This window comes from Atractosteus spatula, chromosome 14 (assembly GCF_055471065.1).
Source record: "Atractosteus spatula isolate fAtrSpa1 chromosome 14, fAtrSpa1.hap1, whole genome shotgun sequence".
Classification (NCBI taxonomy): Eukaryota; Metazoa; Chordata; class Actinopteri; order Semionotiformes; family Lepisosteidae; genus Atractosteus; species Atractosteus spatula.
In genome coordinates this window covers 27,206,521-27,226,475 of record NC_142719.1, presented here as the reverse complement: position 1 = coordinate 27,226,475, position 19,955 = coordinate 27,206,521, and the positions used below count along the sequence as shown (strand labels likewise).

The 19,955-nt window shown below is 38.2% G+C and overlaps 1 protein-coding gene across 2 annotated transcripts in view; it reads left to right on the top strand.

Moving 5' to 3' along the window:
- Positions 1-10,743: 10,743 nt before the first annotated feature.
- Positions 10,744-19,955, top strand: part of LOC148820999 (rho GTPase-activating protein 26-like) — an 85,950-nt gene continuing 76,738 nt past the window's right edge. For both annotated transcript variants that reach the window (XM_088932250.1, XM_088932249.1), the window contains exon 1: positions 10,744-11,399. In XM_088932250.1, the coding sequence (XP_088788376.1) occupies positions 11,246-11,399 (154 nt within the window). In that variant the 5' untranslated portion in view covers positions 10,744-11,245. The remainder of the gene's footprint in view (positions 11,400-19,955) is intronic.

Sequence of the window (19,955 nt, the reverse complement as noted above, 5' to 3'; positions counted from 1 at the left end):
TGCAAAATGACATAGAATTATGAAAGAAAACGAGCACTTGATTTAAGTGTAGCCTAGGGTAACACAATAATTGATTTTAGAGTTTTTACTGTTCCCTTTTGAAGATTCTCCAAGGACTCTCACATGATTTCATCCATCTTTAAATACAGTACAATGAATTGATTATAAAAAAGTACTCTGAAAACCGAAAATATAAACAGAATGTCTTACTGTGTGAATGCACAACAATGGCAACGTTTATTAGCGGTACTATTTTTAGTATTAGATGGGACCTACAGAACATAACTAATGTTTTTGTCTTTTTTTGAGGATTACTTTTCAGAGTTTCAACAAAACAATTGACATGATCAAAATAAAGTTCACAATGTGTTCATGATGGAATATCAAGAGGTCTCTTTTAATAATAAAAATATATTGATGTTAAAATCCTTCCCGACCCAATGACATTCTTTCCGTTTAGCAATAATTCCCCAATAAAAGAAAATCAGCACAATTTGCCACTATTCTGTAGTCCAAAGAAGAGAAAAGACCAAAAACAAGCATCTGAGGAACTTTGGTGTTACAGCTGTCTACAGCTGTTGTACAGGGTTCCTTTAAATTAAATGGAGATGGACAGGAGGAGAACAGCAGCCTGATGTCTGAGTTATCATTAGAAACCACAACTCTTTAAAAACCCAGGCCAGCCTCCATATCTGGGAAGCACTAGGAAAGTTCTCAGATTAAGAGGGAATATTTCTTTGAATTAAATTGTATTTCATGATGGATGCCTAATAACACCATTATCTCTTTCCAGCCCAGCAAACAGAACTTTTCCTCCATATCCTATGTAACAGAGACTTACTGAAAAGAAATAATAAAGATAAGAAATGCCTGCTTACTGAAATAGCACAGTACATGTCCTGGGAGTAGAATTTTGCTGTGAAAATATTATGGATTTTTTTCTAAAAAGGCTTCTTCTTTAACATTGTGTTCAAAAGGTAACACCACAGAAATGAATACATTGATTTAGTACTCTACATTTCATTTCATGTATGGCCTTTTATTGCAACTTGTAATTTGCTAATTTCTCTACATCCTAAACCTGAACTAAATTCACAGTTTAATTTGTGTAATTAAAAACAAATTCATTTAAAATACCAATTAAAAAGACAAAATCTGTTTAGAATGTTCTTGTAATAGAAATAATTATACTCTTACTAATTTTCACATTTTTTTATTTCAGATACCTTTTGTAGCAGCTATATAGTTTGTATTTTTATTTACTTTTCCCCCTTCTTTTTATGATATTTATGTTGTATTTGATCTATTTTTGTATAAGTATTATTTATGTATTCTAACAGGATGTCCTTGAAAACGAGATGATACATCTCAAAGGGTTTTATCCTATCAATAAACTTTGAAAAACAGATCTGGCAGGAGTGTGTCAGAGGTTTGAAGAGATGCCTGTTTCACTTCCTGAATATAGTATCTCTAATGGATGTTGAGGAGATATTTCAATTCCATATGTTTGCCTGAAGACACCAGCAACTCACACAGTACTGCATAACTTCCTACACTAAACCTAGCAAAGCTATAAACACGTTATAATCAGGGTTATACAGCAATGGAAAATGTTTGAAGAGGCCTACTTACCCACTCTTTCCGGTCTTGTCCAAACAATTTTTTCTGTGAATGCCCTCTTCACTTTGAGCTTGAAAGTGCATGGCACCCTGAATTGTTACTGCCTATACAGTATGTCTTACCCACTATCAATGAGGATATCGTTTCACTCCACCATGCTGTGTCATAGGCCTATATTTGCAATTTTATCTCATCTTATGTCATTATTTTTGCCTAAGGATGATCACAAACCAGTTGGCTAGACCTGAAGAAATCATTTTGAACAGAATGCATCACTTTCCTCTTAGATCACTATGAACATGCAAAAGCATGCAAAATCTTACTTAAGGAAGAACATGTGTGGACAGTCTACAGTATCTTACTCACCTTTTTAGGTTATTTTGTGCTTCTGAAGGTTTCCAATGCTCTTTTTAATATACCAAATGGAAAAAGAGACCTTGCTTCTGTGGAAGTAGAAAAACACACACATGCAGCAATGAAAACAAGGGAAAGAACAGTCTCCACCTAGATCTTTACAGTGTACTTGTTATGCAAGTGCGTTAAGGGACGAGTCTCTGAAAAGTGGAGCTAAGATGTCAAGACTTGGCAGCACCTGTAAAACACTTGCCAGAAAGTAAGACTTTGGGAGAGGTTGCAAATTATGAAGTTGTGGAGACTGGTAAGATTATTTATTTAGTTAATTAAAAACAAAAATAACTCGTTCAACTTAGCAACTCACTTTTTCTTGTTGTTATGGGAATAGTCTGTCTTGTCATTGAGAAACAGTATCTGTGAAACAAGTTTATTATGTTTTATTGACAGGTAGAACATAGAGACAGACACTGATTACTACATTATATAATTATGTTCGTTTTTCTCCGGACTTAGCAAGAAGACCCCACTATTGTATTGCTGAGCAGACTGTTTCAGTAAATGAGCCCTACTGCATACATTGGTTTAGAAGTAAGTAACTTTAAAAGCAGAGGCTTAATAAATCAATATTAAAGGTGAGTGTTAACAAATCTGTCATTTTAAAATAATTTAATGTATTTTGTTATTAATACAAAATTAACAGGCAGTGGTGCAAAAAAACCCATTTACAAACAGAGAAACAACTCTTTACTCTGAGTCAAGTTTGTTTTTGATGTCAGTTCAACTCAGATATTTCCAAAAACAGGTTTCTTACAAGTATTTTTTTAAATATACATGTTAAAAGCTTGATCTTAAAAGGCAACACCCAGATTCATTTAAGAAGACATGGAAGTGAGAGAGGCGTGGGAGTGATTGAAGTTGTCAGCCTTTTGATAGCAGAAAATAAGGAAGAAGGAGGAGGAAGTGAAGCATTTTTAAACCACCGAGAAAGGTTTTAATAGATACCATACATCTGAAGTTAATTTATTTAAACTGTAAATGTGTTAACATAAATAATGTATTATTTTGACAGTAATAGCAGAAACAGTTTATGGAGCCAAAAGAGGGAGAGAAAATACAGGAATAAAGATCATTCTTAACAGGAATTACTGTGACAACAGTCTAGCAGTGTTTTAAAGATTGATGAAGTGCAATAATGTTTACTTCTGTTAAGAAGTGTTGAACACTTCTGCTTGAAAATGAATGTTTTATGTTTTTTTTTCAAAGCGCTGGCTAGCAGTTTTAACCAGAAGAGGGCGTGATTATCATTATGTATAGTGGCCTAGTCATAAAGTTCTTCAGTAATTTCATTTTTTTCCTGTTTTCAAGTCTTTCTATGATGGTTATAATCCTCCTGCAGTTTCTTTTGTATAGTCTACAGGAGTCTTTAAGAACTATACATTCACAAATTATATTTCATGTTTGACAAACATTTTTTGTCCAATTATTCACAATCTGAGGAATCAACTGAGCTTTTCAATGTTAAAGTTTCAGATCAAACAGGGTTTGTGCTATGGTTAGGATTCGAATTTCTAGATTAGAATTAGAATTTTAAAGTTAAAGGATTGAGAAAGCAACATTTGGCTTTTAACTAGGATTTGGTATATACTGTAAACTGGTGTGATATGTTAGTCCTGCCTTGATTTTGTTGTGGGCTTGCATGAGGGACAGGTTTAGTATGAGCCTCAAAAAGCATCAGAACCCCAAAGTGGCTAGTCTAATTTTCATTGCATAGTCTGTGTCAATGCTTGAGCAAAACTCAGCTTAGACCACACCCTCTTTTAATGTGAACATGTTACACAGTACCGCAACACTGAGTTAAAAGTTAGTGGTGAATGTAATTTTTGATGATTACATACTGTGTATTGTTCTAGGTAGGTCCATGTACATACAGTACATCACCACATATATCCTAACCTAGAGCTTTCCTAACCTAGAGCTTTTTGTGAGTTTGTTTAGTTTCAGGCCAAAGAAGAGCCAGCCCCAGATTAGGCCTATTTCAACATCAATTACATAAACCAGTCTGGATTGCATTTTAATTTAAGCATTTAAAATTGCCGGCAGCCTTGTCACCCTGCAACTCATATCTGGCAATCCACTGAAACTAAGCTGGTGTGAGCCTGGTCATATATCTAGATGGGAGACCTCCTAGGAAAAACTAAGGTTGCTGCTGGAAGAGGTGTTAGTGGGGCCAGAAATAGGTCTCACACTGCAGTCTATGTGGGTCCTAATGCACCAGTATAGTGACAGGGACACTATACTGTAAAAAGGCACCATCCTTTGGATGAGACGTAAAACCGAGGTCCTGACTCTCTGTGGTCATTAAAAATCCCAGGGCGTTTCTCAAAAAGAGTAGGGGTGTAACCCTGGCGTCCTGACCAAATTTCCCCTTGGTCTTTACCAGTCATGGCCTTCTAATAATCCTCATCTATGAATTGGCTTCATCACTCTGTTCTCCTTCCCACTGATAGCTGATGTGTGGTGAGCATATTGGTGCACTATGGCTGCCATCACATCATCCAGGTGGATGCTGCACATTGGTGGTGGTGGAGGGGAGTCCCCATTACTGGTAAAGTACTTTGAGTGGAGTGTCCAGAAAAGCGCTATATAAGTGTAAGCAATTATTATTAAATAGAACTGTTACACTAATTCACTCAAAGTTTGTTGGCATTTCTGATCCTAAAGCTAGGTTTACCACAACCCCAGCTTCAGTTTCAATTTTGCTGAGATAATGAGAAAAACTAAATATTAGGCCATCTTTTTCTTCAATGTGAAAAATGTCTTTCATTGAAAAAGGGAACTTGATTTCCTGGAAAACTAGCATATAAAAAGCTGTAGTATACTTGTTTAACGCCAGATGGCAATATTGGCCACACTTTGTTCAAGCTTGGCTACACATCTTACTGTGAATATTTGTTGAAAAAGGAATTTCCATCACAGCTCAGCGCTGTGCAGCACATATTTTCTTCCAGGTGATTCTATTACCACGATTTTAAAATTGAACAAGAATTAATCAAATGTGTGTACTGTCAAATTAGATGGTTCTGTATGGGCCTGAGTTTAAGTTGACTAAGGAAACATGGGGACAATCTTATCTGTTCACAGGTACCAATGTAAAACTTTCCTATTTAATTCATGGCTTTTCTAGATCTCTCTTCACCAGAAGTCCTTATCACCTCACCTCTGAGCTGATCGGATACCATATCACCTTGGGCTTGAGTCACTATAGACGTTTGCCTACCTTAAATCAGACCACAGATAACCTAGCCCTGTAAAGCCACAGGCTGCTTTCCCATTTTTCTTGCATTTGGCTCAGTATCGTGCTTTTCCTTCTCCTGATATTCCTCTGTTGCATAACATGTGGGTTATACCCCAGGGCTGGGCTTTGCCACTGAATAAAAAACTATATAAATGTTAAAAAACTATATATTTTTTAATATTAAAATAGAAAAGAAGTTTAGTTTAAGAAAGACACAGGAAGGGGGGTTTAGCACTGTCCTTCACAGGTATCACCTTGGGCATGCAAGGACACAGCCCAGTCTGCGATGATCATCTTAGCAAGGAGACTACCAGTAAAAACTGGTTCAAAGCACATGCAATGATCTTTTGCTGCCTGACAGAAATCTCCCCCGTAAACTCTGATTGGAATGCAGATTTGAGATTTTTAATGAGTTTTCCTTCATAATGCCCTTGGGGGAGAAGCTAAAATGATCCAACTTTGACAAAGTGGAAGGTGAAAGAATTCCCTGATGGATCCTGACTCTTGCAGGCCTCTTGCAGGTCACAATTCTATTCACCATAGACAAAGCCTATTTTTGTCCTAATATAAAACAAACAGGCTTTAGACAAACAGAGCCAGTCTACTCCTGATAGCTGGCACATCTTAGGTTAGTTTAAGAGGAATATTTTTTTATGGATCACCATAGCGACAATATTCTATGTTTGACAACTATTAGAATTTGTACTTCTCTAGGGGCTCTATAGAAGCAGCTCTGTCTTTGTGCTGCTTACTTGCATTAATAAATACAAAATAATATTACAGTAACAATGAATACATCTCTACACAATCAAATATGTCTATACCCTTACATTAGTAGAATTAATACATTCTGTAGAGGACACGTCTCTGTATAAACATACAGACCACAATATATATAGAAGGTTATGCTTATGATGTACACTATTATATAAATGGGAGGAAAGCCAATATAAGCTGCACAATTTCTATAGGTTTGGAATAAAATGTGCATCATTTTTGTGTTCATAAACATGTACAATGATTACATTTTATAGCATAAATGTAATATTGCATTTCAGTTCAAATTCTTGTGCATAACAGAAGATTAAGAATGGTGTTTTTTATTTTTACTTCATTACTGTAGAATTTTCAATAGCTGACATTGATGTAACATTTACCAAAGCAGCAGATTCTATAATAATCAAGGTGAGTTTAAATTACTGGTTGGACCAAACATTTTGAAAACAGGATCACGGTGAGCCAGGAGGCAGAATGCACCCTGGATGCACTCTGAATGCAAACTGATCATTGCAGGGTATACACACACGGGGGACAGATACCTTTTACCATAGCTAGGATGAATTTGGACTGTGGGAGGACATTGGCGCACCCATCTAAAAACCCATATATTCACAGGGAGAACATGCAAGCTTTACACAGACATCCCAACAGGCTATAAATAACCCGAAAAGCTGGCTGTCACCATGTTGTATAAGGTACGAAATTACGCTGCTAAATCATCAGACATTGTAGTGCTTTTGATACAGTAGTGACCATGAAGGTTAAACTAAGGACTCATCAGCCTGCTCATCAAGGGATTAACATACAGTAGGCATTGTAGGTAAAACCTGTGAAAATTTCAAACTGATCCAGTTCAGGAAATAACTGGTAAAATTGAATTATGAGCTGTGGAAGTAAATCAAGGAGACCTGGAAGCCCCAGAGAACCAGAGACGTGTATCTCTGGCCCGGGCAATCACTGCATCATTTGAGCCGTCACAGAGGGCTGAAGGAGTGCCTCTGACTGAACATCTCCCAGAAGCATGTCCAGTGCATCTACTTGAATTTCTTTTCCCTCTTCCTTTAGAAATAAAACATCTGGATTGGATTAGTCAAATATTAAAGGTATGATCGCAAGATGTGGCCCGTGGACTGTCTTTATAATCCGCTGTGAAGTCTAACTAACTTCATACTGCCAAACAAACCTTAAGTTTCATTACAGAATTATGCTGAAGGATTATAAATTTAATTTAACAGGACAATGGTGATGATAGTAGACTGACTCAAAGCTTGCAAAGTTATTGCTTTTTTGTTTTGCCTTGGCTCTGTCTATTCATATCTAGGCTGAGACTGCTGTTATAAAACGTTAGAAATTAAAAATAAAAGGCTCGGGTGACACAAAGAGAGGAAATAAAGTCAATTTATTAAAGGAAATTGCATCTTAAGTAACTTCAATAAATAACACTAAGGAACATGTACTGCAGCTGCTGTTGACATCTCTTGTCATATCTCAAGTTTTGCTAGTGTCGCAAGAAAAAAAAAATCTCCTTTTTAATTCTTTACCTTAATGTCTTCATAACAAATGAGTTGTATAGTATAAGTGAATAATTTTACTTCACAGGACACACATCAGATCAGCTAACTATTGACATCGATGGCAGTATACAAGAGATCTGGTTCAGTAGGGCTCCAGGACATTTTTTGAGCACTAGCCAGTGGTAATTTTCTCACATTTCAGTGATTGCCAATGACTTGAGTCCCAATCTGGAAAAAGTCTGAACTGGAGTTACACCATTTCCCATGCTGTTAGCTACTTGAATATAAACCCAAGATAACATTTAATGAACCCAAGCACTTTTTGCATCGTCATGTGGCATGAAAATCATCAAGAAGGATGTGGCCCTAGTGCAAGAGTGTAATGCAAGTCTTTCAAATCAAATATTTGAAATAACATAATCATTGAAATAACACAAAAATGCCAAGGTTTTGCTTGTAGGTTCTAATCTGACCTCATGACAACAAGGACTGTATTGCAAGATAAAGTAATTTTAGAGTCTTTGTTTTTCAAGATGAGGTCTGTAATAGCTCCCCAGGAAACAGGTCTAAGTTTAAAGATGCAAGTGCATGCCTCACCAAACCACACAGCAGACACTGTATATGCATTTATTTATATAACATATGTAGTAGCACCATTTAACATGGCTCTTTTTAGAGCTTTAGATATAAAAGATTCTCTCGGATCAAGGCTGCTCAATATCTGCCCTTTAATAGATCGTCTGCTGGTGGGGCTGCAACATTTTCAGTTCTACCAAACTAGACTTCTGCATATTCTGCATACCTTTGACAACATTTTTTACTACAAGGGGGTAAAGATGGGCAGTTTCGGAATTATTTTGCAATATTACTATGTTTGCCTTGCGTTTCCATTTTGTTTTCAGTGTCACTCCCTTCTCAATTTCCAGAGAAACGTTGTTTTGATACTTTAGTCAAAAACTGTACAGCTGAAAACCTTATCTGATGATGATAAACTGGGTGCACTTTTGATCGATATTCAAAGCTATACATGAGAAGAGTTCTCCTTGGACCCCAGACTTCACAGTGTACTTATTGCCTTTCCTGGAATAATGTACAATTGGCACATTCTTACTGGGTGTCAGCTTCTTTCACTTTTAATGTCAAAAGCACTGATCTACTGCCCATTGTGCAAGGTTTTACAAAGAAAAATCACTGCATAATCAATGGTTCCAGATCAGCTGAAATTTGCCCATGCATAGTTCCTAGAAGAATTTCAATACTAGTTGTTTTTATTCACACCTCCTTTTGAAACTCCCTTGAAAGTGTTGAGTGTTAGTTCCAGAAACTGACAGAACATGTTAAAATTCAACCCCAAATCCCAAGCGATCGACTTCATTTCACAGTCCTTCTTAATGAGACTAGGCAATGCCTGAAAGCTCTATGTGCTCAAATGAATAAAGTTTGAATAACAAAAGACTGACCTATCCTATGACTGGCAGACTTCTGTCTAAAGGTCTTAAAAGTAACAAGTGCTTACTAACTTGAAGAAAACCAAACTGTCCAGTTTTATGCATACTGTGTCATTAGTCCAAATTGTGGAATGTCTTTTTTTTCATTTAGATTTTGTGTCCATATGAACAAAGTAGTGTAATTCACAGATGAATGGCATAAAGACTTGATTAAAGTTGAGGAATAACATGTCATTAGCAAATCAGACATTTTAGCTACTGCTAAAGGATTATCTGTATTAGCTGGACAAACAGTCAAGCATTTGTGCAGCAAAACATTTGTGTACTCTCACAAACTATTAGCCTCAAATTTGTTATTAGCAATAGGACTATTTTATCAGAACCAAACAGCCTCATTATCGGTAAATTAATTAAGAATACATTGCATCTGTAAGATGAACTGTGAGTCCTCGGACTTACCGAAATTTACTTTTCATTTGCATATTCCTTTCTGAAAAACTGTCAGTAGCAGTGAATTTTGTTGCACATTTTGACCTTTGACTGAAGCAGTTTATTTTGAAATTAAATAAAAGTGACAATTTGTTTTCTCAAGAGGAATTAGCCTGACATTTTTTTCCTTTTGTTTTTTCCCTTCTTTTGCACTGATGTGGTACAGTAGTTCCTCTATCCTCCTCAGGGAAACACCAAACTGAATCCAGTGTTTCACAGCAATGTCATCACCTAGCAGCCTGATCTTGTCAGATCTCAGAAGCAAAGGAAGGCCTAGCCAGTACTGGTATCAATGACTATTACAGACAAACAGGTTGTTGCTGGAGCAGCAAAGGGCTGGCTGATTTATATTGAATTGGATGTAAAGTTCACATATATCATGATTCATACCTTTGTCCACTCTGCTGTGTAAGTTACTAAAGTAGTATTTCCATCTTCTAGCCTGATCCATCCTTTATTAAGCAAGGCTGGGCCTGTACTGGGATGGATGGACTATTCAATAGGAGGTACGGTGTATAGATGAGATGTCCTAACTATCTGATCATTAAAGATCCCATGGAATTGTCCATAGCAGTAGTGGTGTTAAGCTGAGTCCTGGTGAATTCCACTAGCGGCGTGCACAGCCTGACCGCACTTAACTAAGTGGTGAAGCAATTCCTCACTTAACCACCTGATCTCTGCAGTGGGGCTGCTGTCACTTATCTGTTAGATGGTCGCTGCCCTTCACTGGTGTATGAACTCCCTTCCTATATGTAAAGTACTTCTGGATCCTGATAAAACATTCAAGCCATAAGTTTATTAAGTTAATTATGTTAAGGTAAAATGTTAGGGGCATACAAAGGTCTTTGGACTTTTTGGATATTCAAATGACGAATGTGATGTTTAGTTTCCTGTTACTGTAAAATCATGGTATTAAATAAGCCATAATTTAGTATTATACTATGCAAGTATTGAAAATAAAGCAAATGAAACTCTTTGCTACTTTTAGAATTTAAAGAGATTTTAACACTTTATTCTCCCGTGATTAGTTCAGAGACCGAACCACTGTTCTAGGGCGATATATTAACGCGACAGAATTAAGGAGTCGAACAAAACAGCGAAATTTACGAAATAAATTAAGAAATTAAAGCTGAAAGAGAAATCTGTGATTCCCCTTTAAAATGTAAAGTGACGTTCGATTTACACCGCCCGTAAAATGCGTCAGATCTCTCGACCAACCAACCTTTCTTTCCACTCCCTTGAATGATAACGGATAGGGCAACAAGCTTGTGGTAACTGTTCCGAATATGTCTACGCGATTGGTTGCAATGTTCGTCCATCATTAGATTAAATGTTTCAGGGTAGGTTGGTGCGGACGCTGTAACAGCGCTGGTGGGCTGCTGTTAAAAACCTGGAGAAGATTCCGCAACTACCGCGGGACATTTTTTGAAAGCATGACTTTGTCATTGGAAATGCCCAGTAGTTTGCTGGATCTGTGGATCCTTGACAGTTATCGCGCTTGCATTACTTCGTTTTAATGAAAGAAATGTCCTAAATTATTTTTTTATTTTAATTTATTTTATGGGTTTTAGTTTTAAATTAAAACTACATGGGCATTGGATAGCAGTATAGGATAGCAGTTCCCTCCAAGAACTTGGTGGACGTTTATCGTTTTGCTTTTTTATTGCTCCGGTGCTTGGATTTCGCTCCATCAGTCCAAGATTTCTTCGTACTCGCATTGTTCGTGCTGTTGCTTCGGAAGAAACATGGGACTGCCCGCTTTGGAGTTTAGTGACTGTCATTTAGATAGTCCACAATTTCGAGAGAGATTGAAATCTCATGAGCTGGAACTGGAGAAGACTAACAAGTTCATCAAGGAGCTGATCAAAGACGGGAAAGCGCTTATTCAAGCCCTGAAAAGTAAGAGATGAAATTTACTTCTACAACACATCAATCTACAGCTGTCTGTACCGTGTCGTGATTTCTAGGTCCCGTGCGTGGTGGCTGTAGATCGCCGCACTTTTCCAACTAATGCCATTTTGCTTGTGCAGTGGCGGTACTTGCATTTCTTTCAGTTAATATGTACTGTAAAATGACTTTATAGCTTTAGTCCATTTCCCATACGCATCTACAGTTTGAAAGTCTAAAATCGGGGAAAATATGCAAGAAGTGGTTGAGCATGCTTGTATTTTCATTTGCTTTAATCACTGTGCGTCATTTTGTCCCGAAGTATAATGCTTGGTGTACTGTAGAAGAAAGGAATCTGTGAAGTCTGAGATTTGTGCATCTCCAGACACAAGCTTCATAGCTCAATGTTAGATTGTCAATACGCTGTCAGGAGCTAGTGCAGCCTCTTTGTTTACCAAGTTGTTCCATTAAGTGGAAACTTAAAATGTAAGTAATAAAGAATCTTTAGTTCCTTGTTTATTTTTTGGAAATCTTGTATCTTCTGACGTTCATATAGACGGATATGTTGAAAGTGATAGTACTTGAAGTTATCCCATCCCTGCCGACAGGTGTAGACTTACAGTACTGTACTATGTCGTATTTGATGTGTGTGTAGTATTCATTTACAGTTGCATTCCTTGCACATATCAGAAGTACAGTTTTAAAACCATTTTTTTGGTCAAAGTACAAAACTTTAGTGGTTTTCAATGAAACCACTAAACTTGAAATCAGGCTATTTAGAAGTTTTATACGACACCCTTTAGGAAAGTGAATCATGAAAGGTGCTTGAAGTCATATACCTGTAGTAGGGGTACAATCTGATTTTAAAAGCACGAAGCTCTGTGACGCTAAAGCAACTGATTTTCCTATACTGTATGAGTGGTTGTTCCATATGTAAAGCAGAATGTGTGGTTATGGGAAGCCTTTTTTTCCATTTGTGTAAACGTGATTATGTTGTTTGATTAGTATTTAATCTATTTCATGAAAGCAAAGACCCACAGTCCTTTTAAAGGATAAAGAAGAAATTCAAGACCGTCACTGTAATTAAAAGGTTTTTGAACATTTTAATGTATTTTCCTATGGGTACCATGAGTTATGTCTTTGTGATACTATCAGTGCTATCAAACGTGAAAAAATCAGGACGCTTTAACATGCCAGTAGTTTTTACAAAAGAATTCTTCTGACTTCTGAAAAGTCACCTTTTTTTTCTTTACCTCTGTACAGCATGCAGCTTGCCTTCAGGATCAATGTTTAGTAAATGCATTTTGAGCCTCTCATTAGAACAAAAGAAGTAAAGCCCAGCTTTTTACTTCAAAGCTTAAATGACTATAATTATGGTTTACAGTTTTACAACATGTGCAGGATAGGTGTTCATTTTGGTATTGAAATTAGTATGCAGTGTTCCTAAAGAGGAGGAATGCTAACTGATGCAGATCTGGACAAGAAGAACAAATGTTGATATGTAGTACAAAAATAAAATTCTTTACTATACACTACTGAACAACAGGTTAAAGTTGCCATAATACTATACTTATTTTCAGTCTGATAGTGTTATTTTTAAAATGTTCAATTTGCCATCTGGCTTAATTCAGATATGCAGGAAGAGGTTGTACATGGCAGACAATCATGGGTCAATTGAAGGTTTAATTAAATGGAAAGGTCTTGTCATTGCCAACTTTCTCCAATTTAAGAAGCCTTACTGCAGTGCAAGGCTCATTTGCAGTGCTCAGATGGTTCTCTGAATCCTCATTCCTTCCTTCATTGCAGAGTTAGCTTTGCCAAGCGGGGAATACAAAGTCCTGTTTAAAGCTTCTGGTGAGAAATTAACCAAAATTAAATAATTCGTGTTTCCTGAAAAAGCTTATGAAAATATCCTTCCTGAAACACCTGTTCAGTGGCAAAGTGTGTCCCTCCCTCTTTTCAGTGGCAAGCATCAGGTAGATATTGGATACTTTGATTTAATTCTTTTTTTATCTGTGTGATTCTACACCATACTTTTTGGGCTTGGTCTAAGCTGTGGGTTACAAACTCAGAAAGGAGATGGTTTTTAAGATATATAGTGGTGGGCTAGATGATAGAACTTAGCATCGTCTTTTTTTGGTGTAAATACTTTTGCAGTGCTTTGTTTTTAGAGCCATGATTTAACTTTACCCAACTTAAAATGTTTTGCTTTGTTATTGGATTATACCAGGTTTAAATATCATCCTTTACTGTTTAATTTACATCCTTTACCCTCTATACCTCGGACTTTAAATACAACTCAAAGTCATGCCGCCTGCAGAAGTTCTCAGATGACTCTGCAATTGCGGGATGTATCAAGGGTGGGCAGGAGGAGGAGTACAGAGGACTGGTCAGCAGCTTTGTGGAGTGGTGTGGGGAGAACCACCTGCAATTGAATGTAATAAAGACAAAGGAACTGGTGGTAGATTTCAGGAGGAAAAAGGTCAAACCTACTCCTGTCTACATCCATGGGAGTGGCTTGGAGATGGTGGACTCGTACAAGTACCTGGGAGTGCACATCGACGATAGACTGGAATGGACTAAGAACATCGAGGCCATTTACAAGAAGGGTCAGAGCCGACTTTACTTCTTGAGGAGGCTTAGGTCCTTCAATGTGTGTAGTAAGACGCTACATATGTTCTATCAGTCCGTGGTGGCGAGCGCCATTTTCTACGCGGTGGTATGCTGGGGCTCTGGGATTAGAGCAGTGGGTTTTAACAGGCTGAACAAGCTCATCAGGAGAGCAAGCTTTTTTTATTGGGTCTGGCCTGGACCCCCCTGGAGGTAGTGGCTGAGAGGAGAATGGTGTCCAAACTAGAGGCCATCATGGACAACTTCTCCCATCCCCTCTATGACATGCTTGTAGAAATGAAGAGCACATTCAGCAATAGCTTGATTCATCCGCGGTGCGACAGGGAGTGCTACAGGAGGTCATTCTTGCCTTCTGGCATAAGACTGTACAACTCATCCACCTTGCGTCTGGGCAGAGGCAACATTGACAGTGACCTGTTTCTGGACTGAACAGTAAACTGATACATCTCTTCTTTTTCTTTTCCCGTTTACAACATTTTTTGTGCAATACAAGCCAGGGACCTGTGCAATACATTTATATTTATAGTCATATTGTGCAATACGACTTTTTTGTGTACTGTTCTGTTCTGGTTTGTTCTTTGTGTGTTCTGGACTGTGAGTAACTCTTCTTAGTGCACTTCTCACTGTACTGATTGTATTGTATGTATTGTATTATTATTATTGTATCATTCGTTACACTGTGGCTGTGTTGTCTGTGTTAAGCTGCTGTTGCACTGCAATTTCCCTCATGGGATCAATAATGTATCTACCTATCTTAACAGTAACCATTGTATTGGGAGGCCAGGTGATCAATTGCACAGTTTCAAACAATAAGCTCAAGGTCTAAATTTATTATAGCCTAGTTTATACTGATGGTAAATGCAGACACTTCTACCTGCACTTGTGTTATGGGTTTTTTACAGTTGCATTATTTAGATAAATTCTTATGAAGGTTCATGTAGAAGTCTTCATTTTTACACCTATGCTAGAGCAGGAGTGCTTTAACTAATAACTGAAACTAAAAAGTGTCTTAAAGAATTCTCATTGAAGTGCCCCTGTATTAAGTCTGGTTCCAACATTGATTATAATAATTTATGTAACCTCTTGCTACATTCTGATTTAATGAAAAATAACATGAATTTGATCATACAGTTATGCTGTGAATCTACAGATAAAATAATTATATGACAAATATCAAGTCAAGTAGGCTTAGTTTCCAAAACATTTTCTTCTGGAGTCTGTAATACAGTAGTTTCTTCTAGTGCTTTTGTCAGAAGAATCTTATTTCAATTATGTTTCTTTCATTTTTCAATAAAATATAGAATGTTGTTTCCATGACTGCAAACATTAACAAAGATTTCAGATTTCAGATGTGAATTGTGGTTGTTTACTTTCTGTTTCATTAGGTGAAGTAAGGTTTTTATGGTACTTTCATCTCCTCCTTTTATGAAATGAATACCTCATTCTGGTAGTTGCATACATTTGGAGTGGTTTTCTAAAAGAAAGCCCCTAAAACCTTTATGCTTGGAACCGTTTCGGATTACATATGACTCAATGTCTGTTAAAGTGGCTTTGTTGTCTCTACAAAATGACATCTACAAATGAGACTTCTTTATCTTTACAATAGTTTTCTTCCCTTAAGAAATGGGAAGAAAAAGCACATTGTAGGTTTCCCACCCTGAGGACTGCCAATTATTTGTAATAGGTTTCACAAGCGCACGTTAGTAAGCACAACTGAAATGTGTATGGTATGGGAAATAACCTCCTTAAGTTCTAACCACATTATTGTATAAATCTGTTTTTCTTGTACTGTACAGTTTTTGTTGTATTGACGGAGCTCGTCAGATCAGCAGCAGTTTGTGGGCTTTAATCATTGTGGTATTTGCTGTTATGTAGTACCTACCAGAGGCTGAGAAGATGTGGGACACCCAGTTGTGGCACCCATAGCAATCTCTCTGATGTCCAGTGTCAGAGTGGCACACCTGCAATGTCTGTTTGAAGCTGCCAGCATGACTTATTTTACATTTATGATGCCAACGATGAGCAACGGATTGCTCCGAAGTTGAGAGAGAAGAAAGTTTTCTCGAATCTGCAGCAGTACCTGCGTTTTTGTTTCAGGCCAGAGCCATGTGGAATTGTACACCCTGTAATAATCCTCAGCTATTGCTTTTTTGAGCAGAAGCAGTACGATTTGCAAACCTCACTGAATGTTTTTAAAGTAGTCATTCAGCTGAAATTGTCTTTCATTTTTTTTTATTTGGAGCTGCTATTTTATACACCTTAAGAATAGTTTTTCTGCCAGCAATGAGCTTATTGGGATGCACACACATGTTCTTGTCACATGCCTACCTGTCTTTTAAAAAACAACAAGAGTCTAGCAGGAGAGCAGGGTTCTGTTGGGGGGAGGGGTGCATTTCTCTGTGATGTCACTGCAGGCCTGCGAGCACCCAGCAAGTCACAGGAGTTGCAGTTCCTTGAATGGGGAGAGAGCCTAACCCTTTCCTGACAGATGTGCCCTCACTTGTAAAATATGGGTCACAGTCAGCTAGTTCCATGTAACAAGCTCAGGCAGGTAACGTTTGTATCATGGAGCTCACAGATCAGATCACTGCACTGGCCATATACAATTTCTTGTATTAGGAATTGGTCTTTTTGGGTTTAAGGGCCTTGCTCAGGGGCCCAACAGAGTAGGAGTCCTCTGCCGGCCGTGGGATTTGAACCGGCAGCCTTCTAGCCACAGGTACAGATCCTTAGCCACAGTGCCACCGCTCCGCCCAATGTATGTATACATTCTCACACACATTTAGATGTCAATGTGAATAGAAGCATACTTGTTGTATTTTGACAAAGTTCTTTGTTTCACGCCTTAGCTTAAGTGTAACATAACAGTGAGATGTCCCTGGTCCAGGGTGTCTGTAGCAGTTACAACTACTACAAGTCCTATGGCACCTGCTGTGGAAGTCTACACAGTGGCATCTATGTCAGCTGGAGCACCAGCTTCTAGCCCATTGCAGCAGCTCCTTGGCTGTTGGTATTGGTGACATGGCTCTGCACCTGGTACTGCAGGCCCTATTGTGACAACTGCTGAATGGCTTCTCATTTGTATTTAGACCAATTAGTTAGTGTAGCACAGAGAAAACTCCTGCTAACTGGGCTGGGATAGAAGTACTTATGTAAAATGCATTCCATTCATAGGGCACCGGAAAGGAAATGATGGAAGCATATAAAACTGCTTTCTCCATCCATCCATTTTCTAAACTTTTTATCCCATGTAGGGTCACAGGGGAGCCAGAGCCTGCCCCAGCAAATAAGGGGAGCAAGGCAGTGTATATCCTGGACAAGCTGCTAGTCCATCACAAACACTCACAGCTAGGGCCAAATTTCCCCGAAGTCAATTAACCTACCAGTATGCTTTTGGACCATCAGAGGAAACCCACCCAAACATGGGGAGAACATACAAATTCCACACTGATGGCACCCCAGTGCCCCAACAACGGCATTGAACCCAGTGCCCCAGCGCTATGAGGCAGCAATGATAACCACTGTGCCACCTGGAAGCTGTTTTCCAATGTATTAAAATGGCCATGTATAGTTATATTTATTGTGCTGCCCCATTACTAGGATGTTCACATTTATGTTGTCTAAATGATGCATTTATTTCAATTCAATAAAAGGGAGAAAAACAGGTGGCACAGTGGCATGGTGATTCAGTTCTGGATTTTGGTGCCTGCCGTGTGAAATTTCCATCTCTGCACTTGCTTTGGTTTCCTCCTGGTGCTTTGGTTTCCTCCAACATTCCAAAGACATGTTGATGAGGATTAATGATGTGTCTATATTGCCTGTGCACATTCTGAGATGTGAACTGCATTCCACAGTCATGGCCTGTTGTTCCCCTTTCCTTCCAGAATGAAAGCATCTTTTTAGTAAAGGATGGATGAGAAGCTTGATGATGTCACTGATCGACTAATCGAGGGGCTGGTTGGGATTATGCTGCCCTGCCTCTCTCCGTTCTCGGCCTCCCGCTTGCTTGTAGACATGTGGTGCTGTTGGTCTCCGGTACGATCCAGTTAATAGAGGAGCAGCTCAAAGCTGGGCAGGCTGGAAGAGTCCTCATTCTGTCCTGTGTAGAAACTGAGATCCAAGTAGTGGAAAACACAATTTGGCTGTTCCAAATCTAGGGGGTCTAATGAAAATAATTTGCAATTCTAATTTTTTGTTTAAACATACTAGATGATACATTTTACTGGTAACTCCGTTGCATAACGTTGGCATTTCACACCATTAGAAATTTCTGGATCTTGTGAAATGTTAGGTATGATGAGTCATCGTATTAATGCCTCAGGCCATTGCTTAATTGATTCAGTGCAGTAAAATCGTTCAATCTGATAGATAGATAATACTTTATTAATCCCGTAGGGAAATTGATGGGGTATTTTTAAAATCTGACAGCAGCCCTTTAGTACAATGTCTTCACGGTCACATCATTTTTAAATACGAGTAAAGGGACAATTTACTAGTTTACCTAAACTATCTAAAACCTAAAAGGTCTTTGCAGCAGGCTTGAATGTTTAACGTTTCCCAACACTATGTTCAGATTTAGGTAATGAAAGTTATTTGTGAATGCTTTAGTTTTCTTCTGGTGGCTGCACTGTAATGTACTGTACAACAAATGTACAACAAAAACCATACAAACACCACATCGAAATATTACATTAAAAATAAATATAACATTACATAAAAGACATCAACCCATACGTAGTGATTATGTGCCACTCCTACAGAAACCCACATAGATGAACAGAAACTGTAAGTTTAACTCCCCACAATCATCCTAAGCCCCTATAATTGCACAATACCCCTGCATTTTTGCACATAATCACCAACTGCACTTGCTCATAAACCAATACTCTTTATTCTGAACTTATTTGTTGAGTAGTGTGATTGAATCTTGGGACAAAAGAGTTCCTCATTATGTTATGTCTGCCTTCAGGCATCAGTTGGTGGATAGAGATAGAGTTGGTAGATAGTAGAGAGAATTGCTCCCAGCTCCTCAGGTGCTGCTACTTTGAAGAGACCTAGAAATTGTACAGACACACTGTGCCGTCAGGACCAGGACTGTCCATTTCTGGTCTGAGTCCTGTTGCCTTTTACGGTTATGGCCTCTCTGGGGAGTTCAGATTTGAACATGTTAGTGATGTGCAGTGTTCTCATAGTTTGAAGTTGGCTCTTCATTGTTAAACTTCACATTGTGTTCAATACATTTTCAAGCAAATTTTGTCAGTAAATTGAATATGTTTTAAGAGGAGGGAACGGGAGATTAGGTGGGTGCTGTTTAACACGATGGTCTGCAATAACATGCAAAAGCAAGAACTGTTTAAGCATGATGAGATTTACTGTCACCCTTTGAATGTAGAGGGAAAAAAAACAGAATGGCAATGGACCTAGTGTTTAGTACCGTTACCTCTGCTTGAGTGGATCTCCAAGGGGAGCACTAAGTGTCCGTGCAGTGTAAAATTAAATTCCCAAATTTAAATCGTTCTTAAATCATGTCAGCCACAGTAAATATTATTGCAATAAATTAAGCAAGTGAAGCAGAGAAATGTGAGCTTCTGACAGGAGAATGTTTTGAATAACGCATACAGTGTTTTTGCTAAATAAACGCCAAGTGATCCTGGGGGACTGGTGCTTTGTGAATATGGGCCTTTTTGCTGTGTCAACAGGCAGGAGATGCAGGCGTGGTGCTTTTCATGTTTACACAACACCCACTGTCTCAGGGGTCAGCAGGCCCCTATGAAGGCTGTGCTGTTTGACCCCTGTGTCTCCATTATACCCGGGTATTTCATGCAACAGTTATAGTGATTGATATAATCTGTGGATATAAAGAAGGGCACGTGGGCAGTCCTTTGTCCTTCTGTTCTCGGGGATATAGACATGTAGAATCTGTGGAATGATGAAATT